Genomic DNA, 23,922 nt, shown 5'->3' on the forward strand with positions numbered 1-23,922 from the left:
TACAGAGCTACCCCACCACCTCACCTTCCTTGCCCATCCCTTCTGAAGATTTTATAGCCACCCACTGCAGCACTTCAGTTGTGCAAGTTGATACTCTTCAACTGATTACTGCGTTATAAAAGCTAAAACATCTGCTAGATGAGTATCTTCCCTTTCCTAATTAAAAAAAAAAAAAAGCGCCATGGGTTTTGAAACTTCCCTGCACCCAGACAAGTAGGACCTGAAATGTTTGTTGCTTTTGAAATAAATCTCTCTGCTGCATCGACAGCCACGAAAAGACCAGATTCCCATGAAATAACGCATTACACTTCATTTTCAAACATCTTTGGCTTTAGAGTACCTCAGCTGGTAAATTTGCATATTATGAAAAAAAATCACTGGCTAAAAATTGCAGAGGCCAATCCCAAAAGATGCCCATTGCTTCCTGAGGATGTACAGTAGCAGGACAGCAGAAAAACTAGAGTAAAACAGGACATCAGCTAATGCAGTCCACAGAAGATCCAGCACAAACTTCTGTATACATTCAAAATGAGAGATTTAGAAAGCAGATGTGACCTTCAGCTTTGCTGAGGATAATTTTGGTATTTCTCTTGACAAATGTATATGCTTCTAAGTGATTATTTTATTGTGATTACTTTGTTTACCTACACACATCATTATCCTGCAGGGACAGGATGGAAAAGAAGGAAATGGGAAGGAAAAATAAGCAATCAGTGCAAAATTTTTTACTTTAGCTCTTCCCTAAGTATCTCTTCCCAGCTACAATACAAAACAGATAACTTGTTATCCAGCTATACCGACATTAGCAAGTTGTGCAGTCTAATAGGAACAGACAAAGTGAAACAGTCAGTGTTGAGGTCTTGCTGTCCACAATACACACATTTTGTGGTTTGACTTTGGCATACTCTCGTCTTGACCTGCAAACTAAACTAGTAGAAGGCACAAGGTGTGCTTCTGAAGCACACATAGTTCAGCTTCATGTAAATAGAAATGTTTGTGTGCTCCCGGCCACTATGTGATGTGAACCACTGCATGGTAGATGGGGATGATCAGGAGATTTGTTTTTGAAGTCCACTCACAACCTAACTAACATCTTGATACCCTTGTTTTTTGTTTTCATACTTTATGTCTCTGCCATTCTTTCCCTAGAGATTACATACTTCAGTAGTTCAGGTTTCCCCTCTATTTTTGCAGATATAGCTACAGTTTTAAAAAGCAAGAATACACAATTTCCACTTGCTGCTTTGTCCTTAACTTCAGGGTCAGTAATCACTCCACTAAATGAGTTCAGCGGCAACGTTTTAATGACCATCTTCTAATAGAGATACAGCCATAACAAAGCCTGCCTCTGTGTAGGGCATTAGATTTTTAATCAGGGTGTTTGGATATATTTTTGTATGTGCTACTGACCTTGCACATTGCCTGCTGGCAAGTCATCTCATCTAACCACAGCCCTGCTCTCCCTTCAACTTCATGTCAATCAATTTTTATTAGGACAGGGATTGCTTCTCATACGAATGTTCTATACCAAACAGAACTGATCTTCAATTTAGTTATGATTGGTAGAAGTTACTGTAGTAGAAATACTAAATGACCTCCAAAAGACGTAAGAGATGAACTTCAGTTTTGGAAAACTGATTGCCCAAGAGAGAAATTGCTTTGTGCAGATTTAAGTCAACTATCTAGTAATGTATATAGGATAGCTACAAATTCAGGACAGTTCCCAAACCTTGATGATTCTGGACACAGCAAGCAGGATAAAGAGTTGCTTTATGAAATTTTATAACCAGGCAATAACACACCGTGAACATTTGTTCACTAGAAAACAACAAAACTCACTGATGCTGAGTATAGTATTTCAAAAAGTGCAGTAATTTCTCCTCCCACTATGGGTTTGGATACACTAAAGTTAAGTCTGCTTTTGGCTGTCCTTAATTTAGTTCAGAGTAACAGGATCTGTGCTTTCCACACAGATTTTTCTGCTCTAATCCTTTTGCTATGATTGCAGCTGAACTCTCCATTTGCTTGGGCTGCTAAATACTGTACAAAAGCTTCCCAAATACCTTACAGGGGACCTTATGCCACTGCTTATTTTAATCCCTGACATGTATTCAATTTTCCACTGACAACTAAGGGACAAATAAAACTCCCTTTCTCTCTGCTCCTGTTTTACTACCAGTTACAAAAGGAGTTAATATGGCTCACAGTAGAAACAAACACGGATTCTCCTTTTATGCAAGTACAAGGTCTTTGCTGGGAGACATAATTTCACGTAATAAATATGCATTGAAGTTTAGCCCCAACCGTAAGATTTAGCATCTACCCCCACAGAGATACTGCCTGATTAGAAAACAGCACTGCAAAAAACTCAGTCTCTCACTGCAAGGAATACACTGAACTTTGATAACTGTACTTGCTGCTTCTTGGCAAATCAGCATAAACCTTGAGCTAGCCTGCAGGCAAATTTAGTCTATTAAAGATCATTCAATTTTAATCGTATAGCATTTACAAGATATTAATACAGGATGCCAGCAACATGGGAATCAGATTTAGTGATGTGGCTAAATGCTACAGACAACTGCAGAGAGTTCAGATGGGAACAATAAAAATTATAAAAAGCTTTAGTGCAAGTTCAGGAAAAACGCAGGGATGTAATGCCCAGTTTAGAAAAAAAAAAGCACATATTACCGCTTATTTCTGATCAAGCAGCATTTTAAAGCCATGAAAGCAATAATACAGCTGACAAGCCTTAGGCTTAACATGGCTGGGAACTGAGCAAGATTCAGCAGGATCTACTGCCAAGTAAAGAAGGACTACAATTTGCAGCAATTTCTCTGGACAGATCCATACCTTTGATAAACTCGCATCATTTACAGCCTTATTTATTTGTGAAAGTGGAAGAACGTAAGTCTATTCGCAGCTTTCAAGAATTACATCCATGGACACTGCAAACTACCAACAAATGGTAAAGCAGGGAGGGAAATGTACAATTAATTTTGATGCATCATAAATGCATAAACGTCAACAAAAAGTTGTTTGGTTTCCATGTTAAATTCCATGGAATTTAAAGGATATGTGAGGTTCTTCACATATTTTATTAATTCGTGGTAATGGAGGGGCCTGGAGTCCGAGTACGGGCCGTTTTTCCTGCGCTTCTCTTTCAGCTTACAACACTGGATGCTACGTTACAATTATACCATGGTTTCCGGAGGTTAACACTTACTTACTCTGTGGTCTTCCCTTCCCCCCAACCCCACAAATCAAGATACAGTTCAGACCAAATGTAGCTATTACACAATACCTGCGTGGTGTGCAGTCCTCATACGGAGGGACAATGACGACCTTCACTGTTACTGATGTTCTCAGAAGATCAATCATTTGCTCATGGCTCAGAGTGGCTACAGCCACCTTGCAGATTTCTACCAGCCGGCTGCCTTGTCGCAGTCCTGCCTGCCATGCATAGCCATAGGGCTCAACATCTGCCACAATGCCTTCATAGTTTACGTGGAAACCAAGCTGACCTAGACCATTCCTACGCAGAGTCATCTCCACTGTTTCACAGCCCTTAGTCACAAGCTGCGAATGGAAATGAAGACAGAAATTAATGCACACAGAAACCTTCAGTGCTAATAAAGTTTTAAGGTGTCCGTTTTTGTATAATCAACCAACTCCCAAGACAATGGTGGGACATGATCAAGGAATACATAACACAGTCCTGAATAAGTAATCAGCTGAAATGTGTCTGTCATTCAAACTAGTATTTTCAGTAGAGTGGTTCTGCCTTGAAATTTTTACTGAAACAGGAATTTTAGAAGATACATGGCAACAAACAACAGAAAAACACATGGGAGTTATACAAGCACCTCCACTTTATCTTTTACACTTCAGTAACCAACCAACCATTCTACATTTTTAGCTGTTTCAGTAGACTGCAGGATTACTTTCAGTCAGAATGTGGTGGCATGCAGCTACTGTCAAATCATCTATGTACCATGAGCATGAATAATGTTAAGAATAATTTAACAGAGCCTGGTTTTCCCTTTTTCCTGGTCATTACAAAACTACAGTTGTGAAATTACAGGAACGAGTGAAACATAACACATTGTTTCACAACTTAATTGGGTAAGAAATGAGCATGGACAGATGCTTTATCGACAGACACCATGATTCACTGCATTTTTAGTTTATCACATGCATTCAGAGAATATCTGAAGATTGCAACAGGGATTGGGACTGCACCCTGCTGGCAACATAATAAGTCAGTGTGAAAGATATTGCAGCTTCATTTGAAACAAGATACAACAAGCCTATAAAACAGAGAAAGGGAAGGAAAACAAGGAAAAAAAAAGGTGACATTTCTGTATTTACTGTGTGGGAGCAATTTACGCATCTGAAGGGCCTGCTTTTTTTTTTTTTAATACATTGAGACTTCATTGACACACACACAACCAGCTGAGGTTGGCTGATATCTGATAAAAATAAAAGCAATATTGGATTTTGAGAAACAAAAGCAGGAAAGTCCTTATAAATTTCATGACAAACAGAACAGTTTTAGGGATCCCAAGCATTACTTAAACTGAAGTCTTATTTGGCAGCGGGGCAAGAGCAGAAAGCAAAGGGGAACTGAACAAGAGAACACATTCTAACCTCCAGTCTTTTGACGATCTCTTTGATGTCATCAACGTTGCTGATGAAGCTCTCCAAAGAAACACATTCACCCCTCTCATAGAATACTTTTATATTTGTGTCTGTTGAAGTCCACCCTATCACATCGCGACAGGAGCAATTGAATACCACGCTTTTCGTGTCCTGTTCAATGAGGACTACAAACTCATTAGAGATGCCTAGGAGACAGTCTATTTCCATACCCTTGCTGTAGTCTTTTGCATGGACACTCCATACAATAGCACCAGAACTATAGATCTCTGCTCCTGGATAAGGCTTGGACTTTTCTTTCTTTTTTGAAGCAAGTGAGATGAAGGGGAACTTGCCAGAAGGGTCAATAGGTGTGTTGGTGACATTCTTCTCTGCCAAGTCTTTCAAGTACTCTTGACGGGTCCTGGTGGCCATCGCACGAAACTTTTCTGATTTATGAGCAGCATTCTCTGCATTAATGACTTTGGCTAGTAAGAAGTCCCTGAACACATTTGATTTAGGAAACGTGACACCTTTTGGAATAGGTGGTCCAAAGGATGGTACATCTCTTGATCTTGTCACAGCAACACTAAAAGAAATAAAAGAATAAGGAAGAAGCAGAGTGTTTTGCTGTATGCAAATGCAGCGGTTTCTGAATACATAAAATAGATTTCCTTTTTTCCTTAGGCCCTCAATTTTTCTCTCCTTTTCTCACCACTATGCCTATATTTACATTTTAATGTTGCCGGCATGGAGGTTACGTCCCCCTTACTGTATAAACAGAAGGGCAGTTACTTTTGCATCTAGGCATTTTTGAGTGATCCCTGGTACCACAGCTTAAAGAGAGCTTCAAGTGACAAACCATCATTTGAGTTTGTATGGTATGGTAACTCTGAGTTTCGTTTGGGTTTACCATAAACAGAAGATTTCTTACACATGCCATTACAAAGGCTAGCTTATTATTTAGCTACCTAAAGCTGAAAGGTTCATCTGAAAGCAATGCGATGTGTATCACCAATACTAGAAATACAACGGACACATTAAAAAGATGAAAACAAAGTCATCTCACAAGGCCAGTTTCACTGAGAGAATCACCTTCTGGTGACTGAATGCATATATACATCACACTACTGATTATGTTTTAAATTTCTGGATCAAAAACTGCACTAGCTGATATTGCATGCTAGAGTCTGCTGACTCTAAAAATGCTAGAAATAAGAAAATTCTTAGAAGTTTGGAGGCATGCATTAGAAATAGATGCCTATTTTTTTTTTCAACTCTTCCTTTTAGTTTTTCCATACAGAGTGATGGACTGATAATGAGATTGCCTTAGGCAATGCTGACAAGCTTAGCTATTCTCTGGTCAATTCTCTCTTTTGATACAGATGAGAGTTGTTTAGCAACACTGAAGATTTGCCATTCCTGTCTAGTATTATCCACTTGCCAGTCTGTCTGCCAAGAAGAGACTAACAATTGTACTTCAACAGTTTTGTGACAACAAAAGCTCCAACAGTTCAAATATGATTTAACACGTATCTATAACTAGATCTGAAAAAGCTTTACATAATTTTAGTCAAAAATAATGGTAAATGAGTTTCATAAAGAAAAATAGGATGGAACTTGAACACACTACAAATGCATGTGGTGTTTCATTTGGAAGACTGGCTGGTAGTATTTTCACACTTTGTTCTAACTTATTTGAATTCTTAAATCAGAGAAATTCCATAAACAAACCAATAACTGCGATTGCCGCAATACTAGCAAAGCTTTTTTTTGGGGGGCAGAGGTGTGTATGTTTGTGACAGAAACACCAAAAGTAAAAATTAAAGTCATATATCCTTTAACCATTTCTTCTGATTTTGGGTGGTGGAGTATTTTTGGTTTTTTGTTGGTTTGGGTTTTTTTAATTATATTTTCTGACAACTGATATTGAAAGATGTCATTGACAGTCATATTTTCTTCAAATGTATGCCTATATATCTAAAAGCATGCAACAGGGGGTGCTCATGATACAACCATCTGACTCTTGATCATCTTCAGTGACCCTTGAAAGGGTCTGTTACTAAGAGAAACCTAAGCACTAAACACAATTACTGAACGTAATGAAAAACTACCAGTGACATTTTGTTTGATTAGGTTTTCAATATCATAAATCACAGGGATAAAGAATTTAATCTTTAACATATGCTAGATAAGTTTTAAAAAGTGAATAATGCCAACAGAAAAGCCAGACTTCTGAAATATTGTTTATCTTAGTTGGCAGGGAGAATCACTGGCCAAGACAGTGCTTGATTTCATTCCTTTTATGTAATTTTTAATATAAATTCCAGTACATATTTATGTTATATGGCTTCCTGTTTTGTCTAGAATTATGAATTTATGAAACCATTCCAAAAAATTCAGTGAAAAAGAGGTCAAATGTACTTTGAAAAGTTTCCTAGAAAAACTTTTCACAATGGAATTCTATAGATTTAAATCAAGTGTTTGCACTGGACAAAAAAAAAAGTATTTTAATCTTTAAGGCAATACACAGAACATACAATGCTCTGGCAGTCTTCTGTACGAAAAATGAACACTGACACTCCATTTTTTTCCTACCTCCTCCTCCTCCCCTTAAAATTTAAACCTGTGGCATCACCAAAGCTGAAATTCTAAAATTTTATTCACTAATAAGTAACCAGTTAAGGTTCCAGCCCTTGTAGTTAACACCTGAAAAATGAAAGCGATTCAGAAGTCTAAAGATCAGAAATAAAACCCCAAGGTATTTAAATTTATTACCGTATAACAAGTATAAATCTTTCCCATGCCTTTTAAAAGGAATAAATTGAAAATATACAGTTATGTTATTTAAAATAATAACTAAAAGCAGATCTTTCTCTGTTTGCAACACCCAAATCAAATGGAAAAATGCATCTGTAGTTCTTGTGGATATATTTCCTACTTTACTTCAAAATTAGTTTCTGTACAGTGTAAAAGCTGAAACGTATGTCCAAAAGTTTAAGAACGATCTATGCTCACATAACTTATGTAGCAGCGAAATTTGTCAATAAGCTGCCTTAAAAACAAGTATCAACATAAACATGTCTGCTCTAGGAGAGTTTAATACATGTACAAAGTTCAGCATCTCTTTCAGAAGTGCTGTGTGAGAGTTACCAAAAACTTACGGGAAGGGAAAAACCTTACTATACTTACTTAAACATGAATACACCATTTCAGACACTGCAATCTTAGCTCTTCCTCTAAAAAGCACATGACTGAATAAACCACATTTCTTCACATAGGTGAACATTTGTATTTCAGTGAAGACAAGTTAATTCTATAGGCTACCTCATATCAAGATAACTACTCTAAATCCATTACTCTGACACTTTATTTTTTAAATAAAGGAGCTCTAGAAAAGTTTGCTAAGATCACTCAACACAAAAATAAAAATACTTGAGGAGTTCAGAATATAACAAAGGTAAAGAGTTTCATTGATCATAAAAAGAAGTGTAACTCAAAACCACTATTTCTATGTGTTGTCAACTTGGCTAAAAAAATTATGCAGAACAGGAATCTCATCTTGCAATTTTTTATTATATGGTTATGATTAATTAACATTTTCTATTTTAAGCATATTGACTTTAAGGTCACACTAAGATATTTTTTTTTTTCTGTATAATGTTCTGGAATTTCTTTGTTGGACTGAAATAAGATAGGAAGAGGAGATATTTCAGACAAAATATTCCAGAGAGCTTATAGCTTTCTTCTGAAAGGTTAGTCATACTTTTTCAGTTTTAATTTCAAAAATGGAACATAAGCTCGCTCAGATGCCCAAATTATCTGAACGAAAAGTGAATTCATAAGAATCAATACAGAAATACTCTTCTAGCATATTTGCATTTTATTCTCCTCATTACAAATTAGAATTGAATTTTAAAATCATTCCCAAATGCTTGAGAGAGAGATATATATGTGTGTGTATACATGCATGTGTACGTACACACACATACTGACACCATTAATTTCCTCACTGGGCGTTTCCTTTACACACTCATGTGTGTCTATTTACTTTTCAAGAAGTGTTTTACATTCACATGACCCAAAATCTCCACAACCCCTACCCTTCTTTCATTGCATTTCCCTACTGAGGATTGAAAAGAGGAATGACACCTCCCTTTGCACTCAAAGTCCACGTTTTCGGTGAAACTAGCAATAGCTACCTGTAACAAACGCTGTCAGTACAGGGACTGTGCACTCTTACAATGACAAAGACATGCTGGAAGTGTGATCGAATGTTCTTTGGGCTGAATGGCTGTGCTCCAGGCTCCTGGAAAACTATTGTCACAATATCATTTCCGATATGTCGTTTTCTCAGAAGCTTTAACAAAACAACAACAACAAAAAAGATACACAGGTTAAAACACAGTCTTTTCCCAGTTTTAAATTATTTATTTCTCATTTTTATAACATTACTATTGTTCGATTTTTTTTTTATTCCAAACGATACTTCAGGCTGAAAACTGAAACAGTTGAAGATTTATATAACCAGTACCAGAATATTGTTCATTAACAAGTTTTAGGCATAGGCATTTTCATAACAATTTCATTTCTATATGTAACATACAGGAAGATCTTGTTAGGGAATATTTTAAGCTAAAATAAGGGGAAAAACAGCAACAAAACCTGCTAGTATCAGAGTAATCAGTGATTCATGGAAGCTGGAAAACATTCCCTACTTTATATATTTTTACAAGCCAGAAGTAGGTTCTATTTCAAGTTGAAAATAGTTGTCAGTGTCCTTAAGACATGCTACAATAATTTTCTGATAGGTTTCCTCAGTAAATCCAAGACAACAGTAAAAGAGAAAGGTAAACTACAAAGTAGCATAACATTTAGTGTACAAAAGCAAATTGAAAAGAATACTGTGTAGAGTTTTATTGTTAAAGAAAATTTCAATTTTATTTGCAGAAACACAAAAGAACATTGTTTCTTGAGTAAAGAGTAAAACGCATACGCAACATACACAAGATGGCCCAATATTTAAAAAGACCAGGTACTTCAGGGTAACAAAGCAGGTCAGCCTACACAGTGCTTCAACATAAAAAAAAATAAAAAGGATTTTGTCTCCTATCTTCTCATGTAGTATGCTGGACCACCCATTCGTCACCTCCCACTGGGTGCACTTTAAGGACTGCATTCAGCAAATTGTAAAGTGCAACGGACTTTAATGCAGAAGGTTGAAAAATCATGTCAAGTACACTATGGTCCTTTTGACATAATATATGAACTCTTATTTATGTAACATAGATGTGCTACTGACATTATTGCATAATATTTGCATCAAACTTGCAAAGAGTAATGCATAATTGAACAGAAAACAGTCTTCTGGAGAAAAATCTACCTATGATGTACCTGCAATGATCTGCTTTGCTCATCTTCCTGACACAATGGCCTGTTTTACTTCTGATACTTTCGAGTATTTATGACATCTTTCATTTGTTACTAGCAAAATAAACACTTAAAGACTCAATAGTTCAGCTACTTTTGAGATGGAGGAAAAATTAATTCAAAATAAGCATGGTCCATCTTACCTGTTGCTTGTTGTTTGGAGTATATGGCAACATAGTAGAAACGTGGAACATGATTTCATAGTCCTTATATGTTGTGTATAGGGAGTGAGTACCCGTTGAATCAGCTTCAGTTAAAGGAAAAAAGAAAAAATAAAAGCATTGTTTTAAAAAAAAGTTTAAAAATGAAGTTTCAGTATTAAAGAAAATAATCAGGCAAGACAAGAATTCCTATTCATCCTTGATCCTAGATGAAATGTCAGCAAGTAAAAACTTACCCAGAGTTTATTCACCTGCCAAAGCAAATTCACATACAGATGGCACATACAATTTTGTGTACTTTTCCCAGTGAAGGACTTGTTAGCAATAGGGAACTTATACCAGAAAACCCTGAAAAACACCTATTTAAGCATGAAAAGTGATAAAAGTCTGAAATAATTTTCAGACACCACCCAGTATCTCAGGCTAATCGGAATGAAAATGGACTAGAAAGAACGTGAAAAGGACTTCAGAAAAAAAGGTAGACAAGACACTGCAAATGAATACCATGATCTCATGCATAACTAAATATCAATGGACATATAACCCACAGTATATGAAAAAAAGAGCATGGGTTCTTCTAAACATAATACCAGGACTCTAAATTAACTGTAATGAAGTCAGATAAAACCTTCACTAAAACAGGTGCTTTATGGATAGGAGCAGTCAAAAACTCAAATGGGATGGTAGCATGCTTACAGCTGATGACAGAAAAGCCCACAACAACGAGATTAAGATGCTGGCATATTAATCAAAGGTACTCTCACCTGTTTTGGGTTCTGGCCACCCTATTTTAAAAGTTATAGAAGAAAGAGAAGGGATCCAGAAACAGGCCACAAAAATAATTATACGTGGATGGAGAGACTTCCATGTGGAGAGAAAGTGATAAAAACTAGGATTATGAAGTTTAGAAAGAAAAAAAGAAGAGGGGATATTATTAAAGTTTACAAAGTGTTGGTTGAAGACAACACTTGATTACAGACAAATTGGGAACTTCAGTTTTTACTTTTTCTTTCTCTCTCTCTCAAAAAAAAAAAACAACTTTGAAAAATATTCCATTAATTTAAGTAGTAACATATTTAAAGCTGAAATAGTGAATATATTCTATTAAACATAACTGCTGTCCACAGTGCAAAAAGCCCGTTTTCAAATAGGATTTTAAAAATAGCTAGATTTTTATACAGAGAAAAGCATCCTGCTTTTTTGAAGTTATATAAACATGCTATTACATTATATAATCCCAGCTATTTATAGCAATGTATTTTAAAAAGCTGTTAAATACTAGACCTTGGCATTTTTTGTTAGGAGAGAGATCATGTTACTAAGGAGATAATAGCGCTGAGATTTGTGAAGCATTTACAATAACATAAATATACAGTTTATTCACCCAGGTTTTAGGTATAAGCTTTGACAAGTTTGTTTTCTGTCAAATTCAGAATAACAAAATAAAGGTAACTTCGCTGTAAATGAAAAACCACATCATCATCCATAAAATGAAATGGATTTTTTTCTACATTATAGCTGCACAGAGATATTGCATTTCCAAATCATCTCTACAGAATAAAAAGGGAATAATAAGGAAAAAAAAAAAAAGATTCCTAGAATCTGATAAAAAACATCTCTGTTAATGTTTCAAGGAGATTGGGCTCTCTTTTCCAAGACTCAACATTGCCATTGCAAAAAAACTAGCTAACTGCTCAATATTTCCTTTTTAATGCTAATTAAAACAGCACAACAGCTGAAAGGGAATCATTTCATCTTGCACTCAGTTTACAGCACCCTGTATCCTGATCATTACAATGCATGCTGAAGGAGGCAGATGCACCTGAAAGTCACCTGAACATCAACATAACTCCTTGCTGGCTTTTTTTTTGTCTAACTAAATATGCTAATTTGTACATGAACTTCTATAAATAGAACATACAAAAATGGTACACAGAACTATAAAGGGGGACCAGGTGTAAAACCAAAAGTGATTGGGAAGACAACAGGCAGGGGAAGGAAGGCCCTACAGAAGGGGAAAAGGCCCAAAAATGGTTGGGGGGAAGAGGAAAAGAATGAAGGAATTCTGACAAATGATATACTAGAACACTAGAACACCACCTATGCATTTAAACCAAACTTTCAACTTTCCTGGATGGACTTCATTTCAGGCAGAAAAGGGTTCTTTCTCAGAAAAGCACTAGTTCTGCAAACTAAGTAACAAGGCTACAATCCAAATGACACATTTAATGATTCCCATTATTTCCAAGTACTTCACAGCTTAAATCCCTGTTACTCAAATCCAACTACAAATGTAAATCCATATCCACTACAGACTGTGTATCTTCCTCACCATTCAGATTTCTTCTTTCTTAAAAGTCCAGAATGCTTTTTTTGAAGTACAACACAATAATTACAGGTGTTTACTTTAAATCAAATCACTGCAATTGCAGTAAAATCCAAGACCATGCACTGGAACAGCATCCATCATTTCAAGGTCAGAATGGTAAGGCAGTACCACAACCTACTTTGATTTCCTTGTATTTAACAGAGGTTTGAGGGATGTACAAATTCATTAGCACCTTTTTAGATGGAAAATATCCCCTCCTGCCATCAGTTTACGGCATACCTATTGATGCTGCCTTCTCAGTCTTGTCCCATTACTGGATTTGGTTACTTAGCTGAGGACTTATCTGATCATCTTTTCCTTCCATCATTATTCACATTTAAAAATCCACCTTATTCTTCTGTCCTTCCAATGCTTCTCAGCTGTCTTCACAATGACTGCCTTAACAGACTCCCATTTAAGTATTTTTTCCCACACTAACAGAGCTCAAAACTGTGATTGACACCAACAGCACACTGCTGATAAATTCACCCCACTGAAGTGACAGAACCTGTCAGCCTGCTTCTACAGAGCTTTTAAAACCTCTGCAATAGAAAACCGTATAAAACCAGAACTAGAAAATCTCAGCATTTCAAAGGAAAGCATGTTGCAAGGAATTGTAGGAAAACAAAAAGTAAATCATATCGATGAGGCAGAAGAAACAGCTATTGCTACAAACGGCAGCAGCATTCACAATTAAAAGAAACAAAAAGTTTCAGAACTTAATGTTGTTCCCATCTCCCTTTGCTGTTAAAAAGCCCTGCCTTATTTCTAGTTTCTCCTAGTTATTGGCCCAAATTCCACACCTGTCAAACCTGCTCTCCTTTCTGTTGTACACAAGGATTACACAAAGCATCCATGTTCAACTTCTGTAACATCAGAGTCATTTTCAGAGACTGTTTTGAAGGACAAAATCCTTTTATTTTGTAATATACAGAAGTATACGAGTAACAGAGAAAAGCAGGACTTCCTCCCAGGCCCCATTTCTGTTTAATAAATTAAAGGAACCTCTGACCTCCTTTGGCTATTGGTCTTCCAGTGAATGTCTCAGACCCAACAGTAAGTCTATTCTTACTTCCATGTAGTTAAAAAGATGTTAAATCGTGAAAGTTAAGTTAATCCATCTGTATTATTTCATTAGAAGCACTGGGTTTTACTGACAAACCCTAAATTAAATGTCAATTTGAACTGCATTAATTCCCTAGATTTTTAATCTATTTAGTCTCTTCTGTGCTGTTTTCATATTCTTCTCGTGTCTTAACCAAAAATCATGCAATATAAACGTCTAATACAGAAGCCTACCATTATAAATTAAGTTTATAATCTCATCAAATAGACAATTCATAAACTCCTACAACTCACATTAATCAATCTCCCTAATTTCCTGCACCAACCACACTACCACTTTGCTGGACACACAGTGCAAGGCTACCAAGCCTAGTGTTATCCAGCTGATCCCATTTACCAATTTAAAATATTAAGAAAAAAGATTAAGGGGGAGGGGATACAGCATGCATTACAACTAGAAAATAAAGTAAAATGACTGAAGTTATAATTTGCAAGATCACTGTGATGTTTATTAAAGTGATGCCCATGAACTTCCTAGCAACTGTGGGATAGATGACATTTTCAAGCTCTATTTCCTATTCAAGTCTGCAGGCTGCCAAGAAATAGACTGCTTCCCCTCCAGTAACTCTAGAAATATACAAACAAAACTTTAAAAGTAGCAGCTCTTTTCCACAGTGGCACTGGCAGAGATCCAAAGCTGAAGCCCTTGAAGGATCCAATATTGTTAAAAAGGCTTTCAGTTAATAGGATGCATGAGATTCCTCCTTTTAAAAATTGGCTCTGTTAGGTATACTTACCAGTTAGGTCCCTAATTCTAAAAATTTCCAAGAACAACTGTTCTGAAACTGCCTTTTACTTTTAAAAATCTGCATAAATTAAAAACATCTTGTGAAAATTTCCAGAGTACATATACAAATCAGCTTCCCTCCATGCTGAGAAAATCTTTCACAGTGTCATACATCATGCATCTGCTTTTCATAGGCTGCAAAATACTGTTCAAAGGTATAGGAGCTAGCAAAGTAGCCTACATAGCTCTGACCTTTCTTGCAAGTTAATGAACAGACATTTGGTCTCTTTGCAATCAGCTGTGCTGACATTAAACAGAATTTTTATGCAGGAAAACTTCCTGAATAATGAGACCACAGGAACTATTTCATGACAGCGATTTCTAGCAACAGAACAGCACAGACCTGCAAAAGGGAGAAGCTTGCTTCCTAGCTGTACTGCCTGTTTCAACAGAACTCTTAAGTCACGGTAAAATCCACCACCTCCTCCTTTGCATACTTTTCTGTGTCAAGGCCAAAGCAGAAAAGGCTAGTTGATTACTCAGGGTAGCTACTTAAGATGCACTGCCTCTCAGTATTCTGCTGTTGGCATATTCTCCATACCCGAGATGCAGCTCTTGCAGCCATCTCTAGTTTTTAGATTTTGCCTACCACAAGGTGCATTCCCCCCCCCCCTTTTATATGTAGAATATGCAATAAGGATTTCCAAATTAAGCTACCCCAAAGAGCTTAGTGTTGTGCTCCCAAAACACCACCTTCTCTTCCACCACTTCCAGTCCTTGCTTTGTATACTGGCAGATAGGAAAACATAGTGCCATCAAGATCAATTACAAAAGTTCGTTGCTGTTATTCACGTGTCCTCCTGTCTAAACCTGCTCGTTAAAAATTCATATATGCGCTGTATAGTTATGTGTTCCTCAGTCAGCCTGCAGACAACATAACCCAAAAAATTTCAGACAACTCAGAAGCTCCTAAGCAGTTATAGCTGATGAGGTCCCACACATGTGAGCTTGCAAACCTTGACTGAAAGAAAACATAGGAAACCCTTCATGAAAGCAGCAGATTCCACTACAAGCATCCCCCCACCTCTTGGATCACAGTGAAGTGCTCATGTAAAGCCTTCTTGTATTTTTAGATACAGAATGGAGCCAGTAGGTCTACTGAACAATGTGAAAAAGACATGTCAGTTCTCAACACTGAGTAGAAAACCTTCATTACAAGAAGACAGCTCTTAAAACCTTTAAGTTTGAGAAATAAGACTAAGTGAGGGGGAGGGAAATAAAGCATGCATTACAACTAGAAAATAAAGTAAAATGACTGAACTTATAATTTGCAAGATCACTGTGATGTTTATTACTTTAAAGTGATGCCCATGAACTTCCTAGCGACTGTGAGACAGATGACATTTTCAGGAGAGGTTGAGTCAACTAAAAATGTACATATGTGTCCATTCAACAGGTGCTAGACTGTAGTACATAAAACCAAAAGCTGACAAAATTCTTTTCTTGACTCAGAAGCACAAAAAGGAACCCAAACATTACTGGAAAATCCTGCTGAAAAATATTTCAACGAAGTACTCAAGACACAGTTACTGCTTTCATGGGTGTACCTGAGCACATGAATCAACTCTTACTTATACAGCATTTACACATACTGGAAACCGGTGTGTGTGGACTGACACCAAAAAAGGGGTTGTTTTTCAGATGTCTTAACTAAACCAGAAGAAAGGGAAGAAAGGATTTTAACTATGAAAGTAACAAGGAGATCACAATAGAAAACCAGAAGCTATGAAATAATATTTTCCCTGTTTTCCATACACATTTGATTTTTGGCCTAGCTTATTTTTATAACTGATAATACTTTGGAGCTGCAGAAAAGGAAAACTCAGCCTTAGAATTATTGTATAATATATTTCCAGTAAAGGCAAGAAACTGTTACAGCAAGAAACTGCCTGGATCTCATCTGGAATCACACATATAATCCTAGCCACTAAAATGAAAGAGAATGCCCTCATCCAAGTTTGAATTCAGAGGAAGGTCACCAAGTAATATTGCGGGGGTGTGAGGAGCAGAGAAAACTATGCCTCCTATACCAATAAGAGAGACTTGGGTTATTAAGGGTAACATCACAAAAGCACAGAGGAGACAAAACTAACATGTAAATGCACTCAAGGGAGTAAATACATTAGAGGGAATTTAAGTATTGCAACTAAAAGAAAGCAGCCTCAGTGGTAAATGTGTGTGAAATGGGTATTCATTTAAGGCTGAAACCACAGGAAGTTTTATAACCCTCTGAGGAGTGATGATTAGGCTGATCAAGAACAGCCTGAGGAGACTGCAACATGATCCCTGTAAGGACACAAGGTAGAATGGTGGAGAACTAAAGCACAGCAAGTTACTGGTTTTGTGACAGGAGACCTGTGATAAGAGCACAGTTTTTGCTGCGCTGAAGTTATGAATGCTTTTCAGCTTTCATGAATCAGCTCCACATTTAATTTCCTTTACTGCAAGCGAGTAGAATAGCAAAAGATTTCCATAGGAGCTAGTTAGTTTAATACTCAAAGACAGGCCAAAATTTCCCTGAGTAATTTTAAGCAGATTTACAAACGGAATATAAACAGGTATTTCACAAGCTTGATTCCAAAAGTAGGGAGTTTCTTTTATAGATACTGTCACCCAAGATCATCCTTCCACTGCATTTTTGTTGCAATATGTTTTGCAGCTAAAGCTGATAATGTAACTGCCAAATCCAGTTTATTCTCCGTAACTCAAAGGAAAAAAAATCAGAGGGAGGAATACATTTGATAGAAGGTGTAAGACAAAACAAAAACCAAAAAAACTGCCTAAAAGAAAAACCAAATGCAGCTGACATGGCAGAAAAGCAATAGATCAACTTGTCTAGGTGGAGCGACATAGACAGGTTCCAAAATTTTTTGGTGACAGTATTAGCATAGCATTAAAAAGAATTATGACATATCAACTGTACTGATTACTCTTTAGACAACACATTGATGATGCATTTTCAACACCAATAATTGTTCCAGTTACCGGTTTCTTGTCACTGCATTAGTGGTAATTTCATACCAAATTAGTACAAATAGCCAATACTTAGAGCTAAAAGACTGTATAGGTCAAATTACATACTGGCTCTGCTTTCACTTCTAATACTGAGCAACTTTCTATAGCAAAGAGGTTATTTTTAAGAGCTCTGTATACAAAGTCAGTTAGCAACCATATGATGCATTTTGTCTGCTTAAGGGAAAAAAAATGAAAAAGCCTTACTCTTCGTATCCAGCTGAGCACGATACTTTTCAAACCCCTTGAGTCGAACACGTTCTCCCAACAGCTGAAGAAACTCTTCAAAGGCTGGACCTGCTGATTCATTATTATACATTTCTTCTTCTGTGCTTTGCCCAGCTTTGCAGTACATGATACCCACCTTCAGTTGGTAACTTAACTGCAAAGGGAAAAATATTAAAATATATGTACCCCGAGTGATGCAGCAACTTATTCATTAAATTAGCTTCACATTTTTTACTAAACCCATAATTCACAAAGGAAAAAATACCTAAGTATCTGTCTAATTTCAAATGTTAGTCTGGTTCCAAATACTCTCACTGTTTTCCACCGCAATGGCCTTGAGGATGGCATATTTCATTTGAAGGTATCAAAATGCTTTCTGACATGAAACAAGCATTCATGTTCCTTACTTTCAGGAGTACAACACTGCAGCTTACAAATGGTGAATGTCTTAAATCAAGACACACGGAAAGTGCTGGCTGAGTAATGACAGGATCTTTATTCTCATTCTTAGGCTGGTACCATGGTTACTATCCTATGCTAAACATTCCACACAGAAGAAAAGGGCACAGCATGTGCTCATTTCTGTAGTAAGTGACAAAATCAACATTCTCACACTTCAAAGAGAAGACAAAAATTATTCACCTATTAGTGCATTCACCTGTTAATCAAAGTTGAAAGTCAATGCCATTCAGTTGGCCTTCCTGGACTTAAAAATGCAGCAACAAAGAAAATAGCTAAATTTGAGAAATGATGGTAATACTTTAAAGATATTTACTAGCACAGACCTTCACGTATTTGTGCTTTGTAGTTCGATTTTTCCTCTAATTTGGTGTTTCATGCTCCCAATATAGCAGAAACTGAAGATGTGAATAAAGTAATTTTTTAGCCAACCATAATTGCAATTCTGCAAACTGTTCTCACCAATTCCAAATCGATGCACACACACAAAAAGGACCACATCTGTGCCCTTTTTACATTTGGACTACAGAAACAAAAGTTACAGAAGGGAAGAAAGCAGCACCCACAGCCATTTACTGCCATCTCCAATACCAACTTCACAGGCAGGATCTCTGACTGGCAGAGCACAAAAGAGTGCCTCAGAGTTGATGCATGTAATTAATCTAGTAAAAATGCATACTTATTGCAGGGTAAATCATTCCTCTCACACAAATTTCTGCAGAGAAATTAAATAAATGCCAAGGAAGTCTGTCAGAGCAAAATCACAAGAAAGTCTGTTGAAACTGGCGTGAGATTTACAGGTTTGGGCTATAGGTTAGTGGGAAGTGAACACAGTTATTTGCAAGGGCACTGGAAGCAAAGACATCTGAATAGCCTGTGATTTGCTCTCAAAGCTTCTATCACAGGTCATGAGACAAAAGGTTTTGGAACTTTCTGGGATGATGTGGACACACATAATGATTAAACAGAATTTTTTTTAATTTTAGCTTACTGTATTTATGGTAGGATAATTTAAAAGCCCCCAGAGGCAGTCCTACTCTGTCTCAAATTAAAGTAAATTTTAAAAAGTTTAAAAAAACCTGTAAATTGCAGCTTTACTGTATTCTTTTCTTACTACTAAGGATGAATGGTAACAGGAATAAAGTATTAGCAGTGGGAAAACAAGGAGTGAAAAAAGAAGGGTGAAGATCAGCCTGGCTTGATCACTCCCTTTAAAGTTAGGCATATGTAATGAGTCACAGTTCAAGGCTGTTTCTTTTCTCCCCTCCAGAATGTCACTTATTTTATCATCTGACACAATGACTACCTGGCTTGCACCTTCTAAGTATGTCCAGATTTTGTGTGATAAAAATATGAGTACAGCATAGAATCACAGAACCATTTAAGTTGGAAGGGACCTTAAAGATCATCTAGATCTACCCCCCTGCCATGGGCAGGGACACCTTCCACTAGACCAGGTTGTTCACAGCCCCATCCAGCCTGGCCTTGAACACTGCCAGGGATGGGACATCCACAGCTCCTCTGGGCAGCCTGTTCCAGTGCCTCACCACCCTCACAGTAAAGAATTGCTTCCCAATGTCTAATCTAAATCAACCCTCTTTCAGTTTAAAACCGTTACCCCTTGTTCCTATCACTGCACTCCCTAATAAGAATCCCTTCTCCATCCTTCCTGTGGGCCTCCTTTAAGTACCAGAAAGATGCTCTAAGGTCTCCCCAGAGCCTTCTCTTTTCTAGGCTAAACAACCCCAGTTCTCTCAGCCTGTCCTCATCTCAATCTACTGCTTATGAAACAAACATTCACAGTCCAACTTTCAAAATTGCAACTGAAAGGAAAAAAAGAAAAATAAATCAATTTTTGCCTCGAAGTAATGCTTCTATTTTCTCTCATTGTTAACTATTGAAATGCTTTCTTTGTAACTATAAAACAAATACGCTCTTTTAGCACTAGACACACAACCAAAAGCCTTCACCATTAAGAATGAAGACTGCATATTTTGGGCACAGAAGTATTAAGACTTGAAGCAAAAATATTTATTGGTACAACAAATACCGAGCACCTGCAAATTAATATTACAACTTGTTATGATTATTATTTCAACTCCTCATTCACTAAAAGAAATACAAAAATTCAGAACTGTCAGTGTACACAATGCTCAAAACAATCCAGATATAGATGGATGACACACTGGTTGGTTTGTTTTTTAAACACTCTGCATGATGACTGATTAAGATCTAAATTTTCTCAGGAATCGCAGGAGCTAGATGAGCTTTGTGGGTACATTTCCACAATCTCTGCTTAGCTAGTAAACTACATGATCCCACTCACTGCAAGCTTATTACCTGACAGCAGCCAAACTTAGCACCTTTGCTGACACAGCTATGTGTTCTCAGAGAGCCTGGACCAGCTACTGCTGACACATAGGAAGGGAGGAGAGAGGAAGAGAGAAAGGAAGGGTGGTGAGAGATGGCACTGCAGCTGCTCCTGCCAGAACAACTGCCACCACTTTCCTTATCATCATCATCAGGTCCTGTCTTGGACCATTCAGGCAACGTTTGCTGCTCAGATGTGCTCTCTGTCCATTCCCAGGGAAATATGATTGTCTCATGAGACAACAATGCCTTAGCTGCACTGCTAATTACAATAGTTTCTAGTAATTTTACTTAAGTTAGGACAACGAGAACCATTCTCTCCAAGCACAACCTAAACTATTTAAGCTTCAAATTCAGGTGAATTAAGTCTCTTCAAGGGCACAAACATAAATGGGATCCGCAGGGTCCATGAGCAGCCAAACAACTGTCCTTTACTGCTTTGAAAGTGTCAGCCTAAGAAACCAAATAAGGACTATGCAAAGAGCTGGATATGCGTTCTAGCTATGTTCTTAGATTTGTTGAACTTCAAAAAAGTTGCATAAGGACAACACAAGCTGGTATTTGTGAATCAAAAAAAGTGGATCTGCGAGAAGGCAGGCATAGAGTCTCTACACCTCCTTCTTGATTCTCTTTAGGGTCCTTAGAAGTGTATTAAGTCCAAGTAAAAGCTAAAAAAAGGAGTTAAAGGATGAATTTTGCTGTGGTAAAACTCCTAAAGTAGCAGCCTCATTTTAATAATCTAAAAGTATTTACACATTTATATATGTGGGAAAAGTGCACTTCAAGTATTTGTCTAGCACCCAGTGAAAGACAGGAGAAAGCGTATCTTGGATTTAACCAGTCAGCAAGTTTGTATTATAAGTACGGAATTACATTAAAAATCAACTGACATTTCACAGTATTACTGTGAGTGATGAACTGCCATAAAGATAAACTTCTACTGGAATAAATTGGTAATTGCCCTGATATTCAAATTTTTAAATCATATTTGGAAGTAAATCTAAAGTAAGTTACCATGAACTCTGCATTCAAAGTGAAGATTAGTAGATGGTAATTAGCCTGGAAGCTAGTGCAGCCCTACAGAACAATTGGATTGCTTTTTAACACAGAATGATTCAAATGAATGCATTTTAATAAAGACAATAAAAGAACAGCTAGGTGACAAGCAATGTGGGTCACATGTACAGAACAGCAGTTGTTACCATGACACTAGCAATCTAAGGGAAAGTAAGAAACATGCAACTTGCCCCAGTTTTATACTGGTGGGGTATGTCAAGAAGAATATTCCTATTCTTACACTGGGTGTAAAACGCAGATATTGAAAGACTGGAAGAGAAAAGAGCTCAGCCATAAAAGTGATATGAAATTCAGAGAAAATACGTAAGACTTGAAAAGTACAATCTGTTTAGTTTATCATAAACAAGACCAACAGATGATTTAATCACTGCACACAAAAACCTTTGCTGGAAAAGTCTCACACTGAAATGACTCTTAAGATATAGCAGAGAAAGATATCAGCAGTCTGGAAACCAAAAGCAGATAAAATTTAAAATAAAACCCTGCAAATTCTTGAATATGAAAACAACCAACTCTTTAAAACCTCCATCAAATATAAAAAAAGATAGCTTATCCTAATCAAAACTGTTGCAAACAAGTTTGGCTCAATGAAGGGGTGAAATTTTATGGCTAAGCCAGGATAAGGTCACTTTACAGTCTTAACTCTTAAATTTACAAAATATTTTGTTATATTAAATGGGCACCTGTTCAAGCTGTAATGAAACAGTGCAACACTCTACAAGAAGTAGTGATAAACATTCTGTGTACCTAATTAGTAGAGCAGCTGTTACACAATTTTTTTCAGTTAGCTTGGAATTGATAAAAAAATGCAGCTTCTAATTAGTACAGAGTACGCTCATCTTTTTCTGTTAGAAGTGTCAAACTGTTTCATTACCACAAAAACAGAAAATACTTTGATGTAGATAATACAATTTTAACTATCACTTAAACATTTGAAAATCATTTAGGACAAGTAGTAACATATACCATACACTGTATTCTGGGAGCTTAATGACATACAGGATATGAAATAAGGATAATTTAATAATTTTTTAGATATAAGCAACTTTTGAAGCAAATTATGCTGAAGTATTTTTCAAATTAGTTATTTAGTAGAAATAATGTGGGTGGGTTACTTTTAAACAGAGCTTTCTGCTAATTTTTTTTTTTTTTTTTTTTTGTGAAAATTTTCCCGTCAACACTATTGAGGTTGCATGTTCTTGACATGCCTATCTGGAAGGTACTGATCTTTGAATCCAAAGGCTCACTTATGGAGCCACGTTGAATTAAATGCCATTTTCTACAGTGCCAAAACAGAAAACTTGGGAAAGAGATTCAAAGATATACTTGAGTCTTCAAGTGCCAGACAAATGTGATACTGGATGAAGAGCAGATTAGGTTTAGGCTCAGGTAACAAATCATAAACACTGAACATGTTCATGTTTGGAATCAATGCTCTAATCATCTCAGGAAAACACTCAGGCTTCCAGCTTCTTAGGACTTCATCAGAATAGTTACACCAAGCAGTGTAAGCATCTGAAGATTCTGTCCTTTTAGCAGGCTATATAGTAAACCCATCTCCCCTTAACCTATGTGTTTGCTCATGGCAGTAGTATAGTTCTCTGCAGGAGCCAATAAGCATATGCTGATACAGAGCATACTTAAATTTTCAAGTGACATCTAACAAAGCTTCTACAAAAAGCTTAAATAGCTAAATAGCCTGAACACCCTAAATAGACAGGGTACAGAAAAAAACTCACTTAGAACATGTAACTGGCTAAAAGACAAAAAGGAGCTGGAGAAAATAATGAGTAGACTAACACAGAGATCTGAACTTGGACATACAGTATTCAACACATATTTTAACAATCTGATAGAGGTGATGAACAGTAAAGTCACAAAGTCTGTTAATATTACCGAATTATTACTTTACAGAATTGGAGTTGAAGACTGGCTATGAGAGCTCCCAAAGGAGCTTCTGACAGCGGATAACTGGGCAGAAGAATGGCAGATGAACCTCAGTGCAAGTAAAGCTTGAAGTGATCCGTGTGGTACACAGATAGCCAACTTTGTATCTACAGCAATGAGCTCTGAATTATACCCTATGGGACAGGACCTTAGGTGTCACGAGAATATAGTTTCAGTGTTCAGTAGTAGCCACAAAGCAAATAAATTATCAGTAATCACTACAGAGTGAAGAGGTAAGAAAGCATACAAACCAAAAATTTTCTTTTTTTTAAAACTAGACCTTTTAAAATATATATGGGAGAGAAGAGGCAAACTGAAAAAAA

At 36.8% G+C, this 23,922-nt stretch overlaps 1 protein-coding gene across 10 annotated transcripts in view; it reads right to left on the bottom strand.

Moving 5' to 3' along the window:
• Window positions 1-23,922, bottom strand: part of SIPA1L1 (signal induced proliferation associated 1 like 1) — a 220,620-nt gene that overhangs the window by 43,362 nt on the left and 153,336 nt on the right. For all 10 annotated transcript variants that reach the window (XM_040600026.1, XM_040600029.1, XM_040600031.1 and 7 more), the window contains 5 exons: window positions 17,726-17,900; window positions 10,209-10,312; window positions 8,838-8,995; window positions 4,648-5,224; window positions 3,302-3,576 (listed from right to left, as the gene is read on the bottom strand). In XM_040600026.1, the coding sequence (XP_040455960.1) occupies window positions 3,302-3,576; window positions 4,648-5,224; window positions 8,838-8,995; window positions 10,209-10,312; window positions 17,726-17,900 (1,289 nt within the window). The remainder of the gene's footprint in view (window positions 1-3,301; window positions 3,577-4,647; window positions 5,225-8,837; window positions 8,996-10,208; window positions 10,313-17,725; window positions 17,901-23,922) is intronic.

Source organism: Falco naumanni, chromosome 7 (genome assembly GCF_017639655.2).
Source record: "Falco naumanni isolate bFalNau1 chromosome 7, bFalNau1.pat, whole genome shotgun sequence".
Taxonomy (NCBI): domain Eukaryota; kingdom Metazoa; phylum Chordata; class Aves; order Falconiformes; family Falconidae; genus Falco; species Falco naumanni.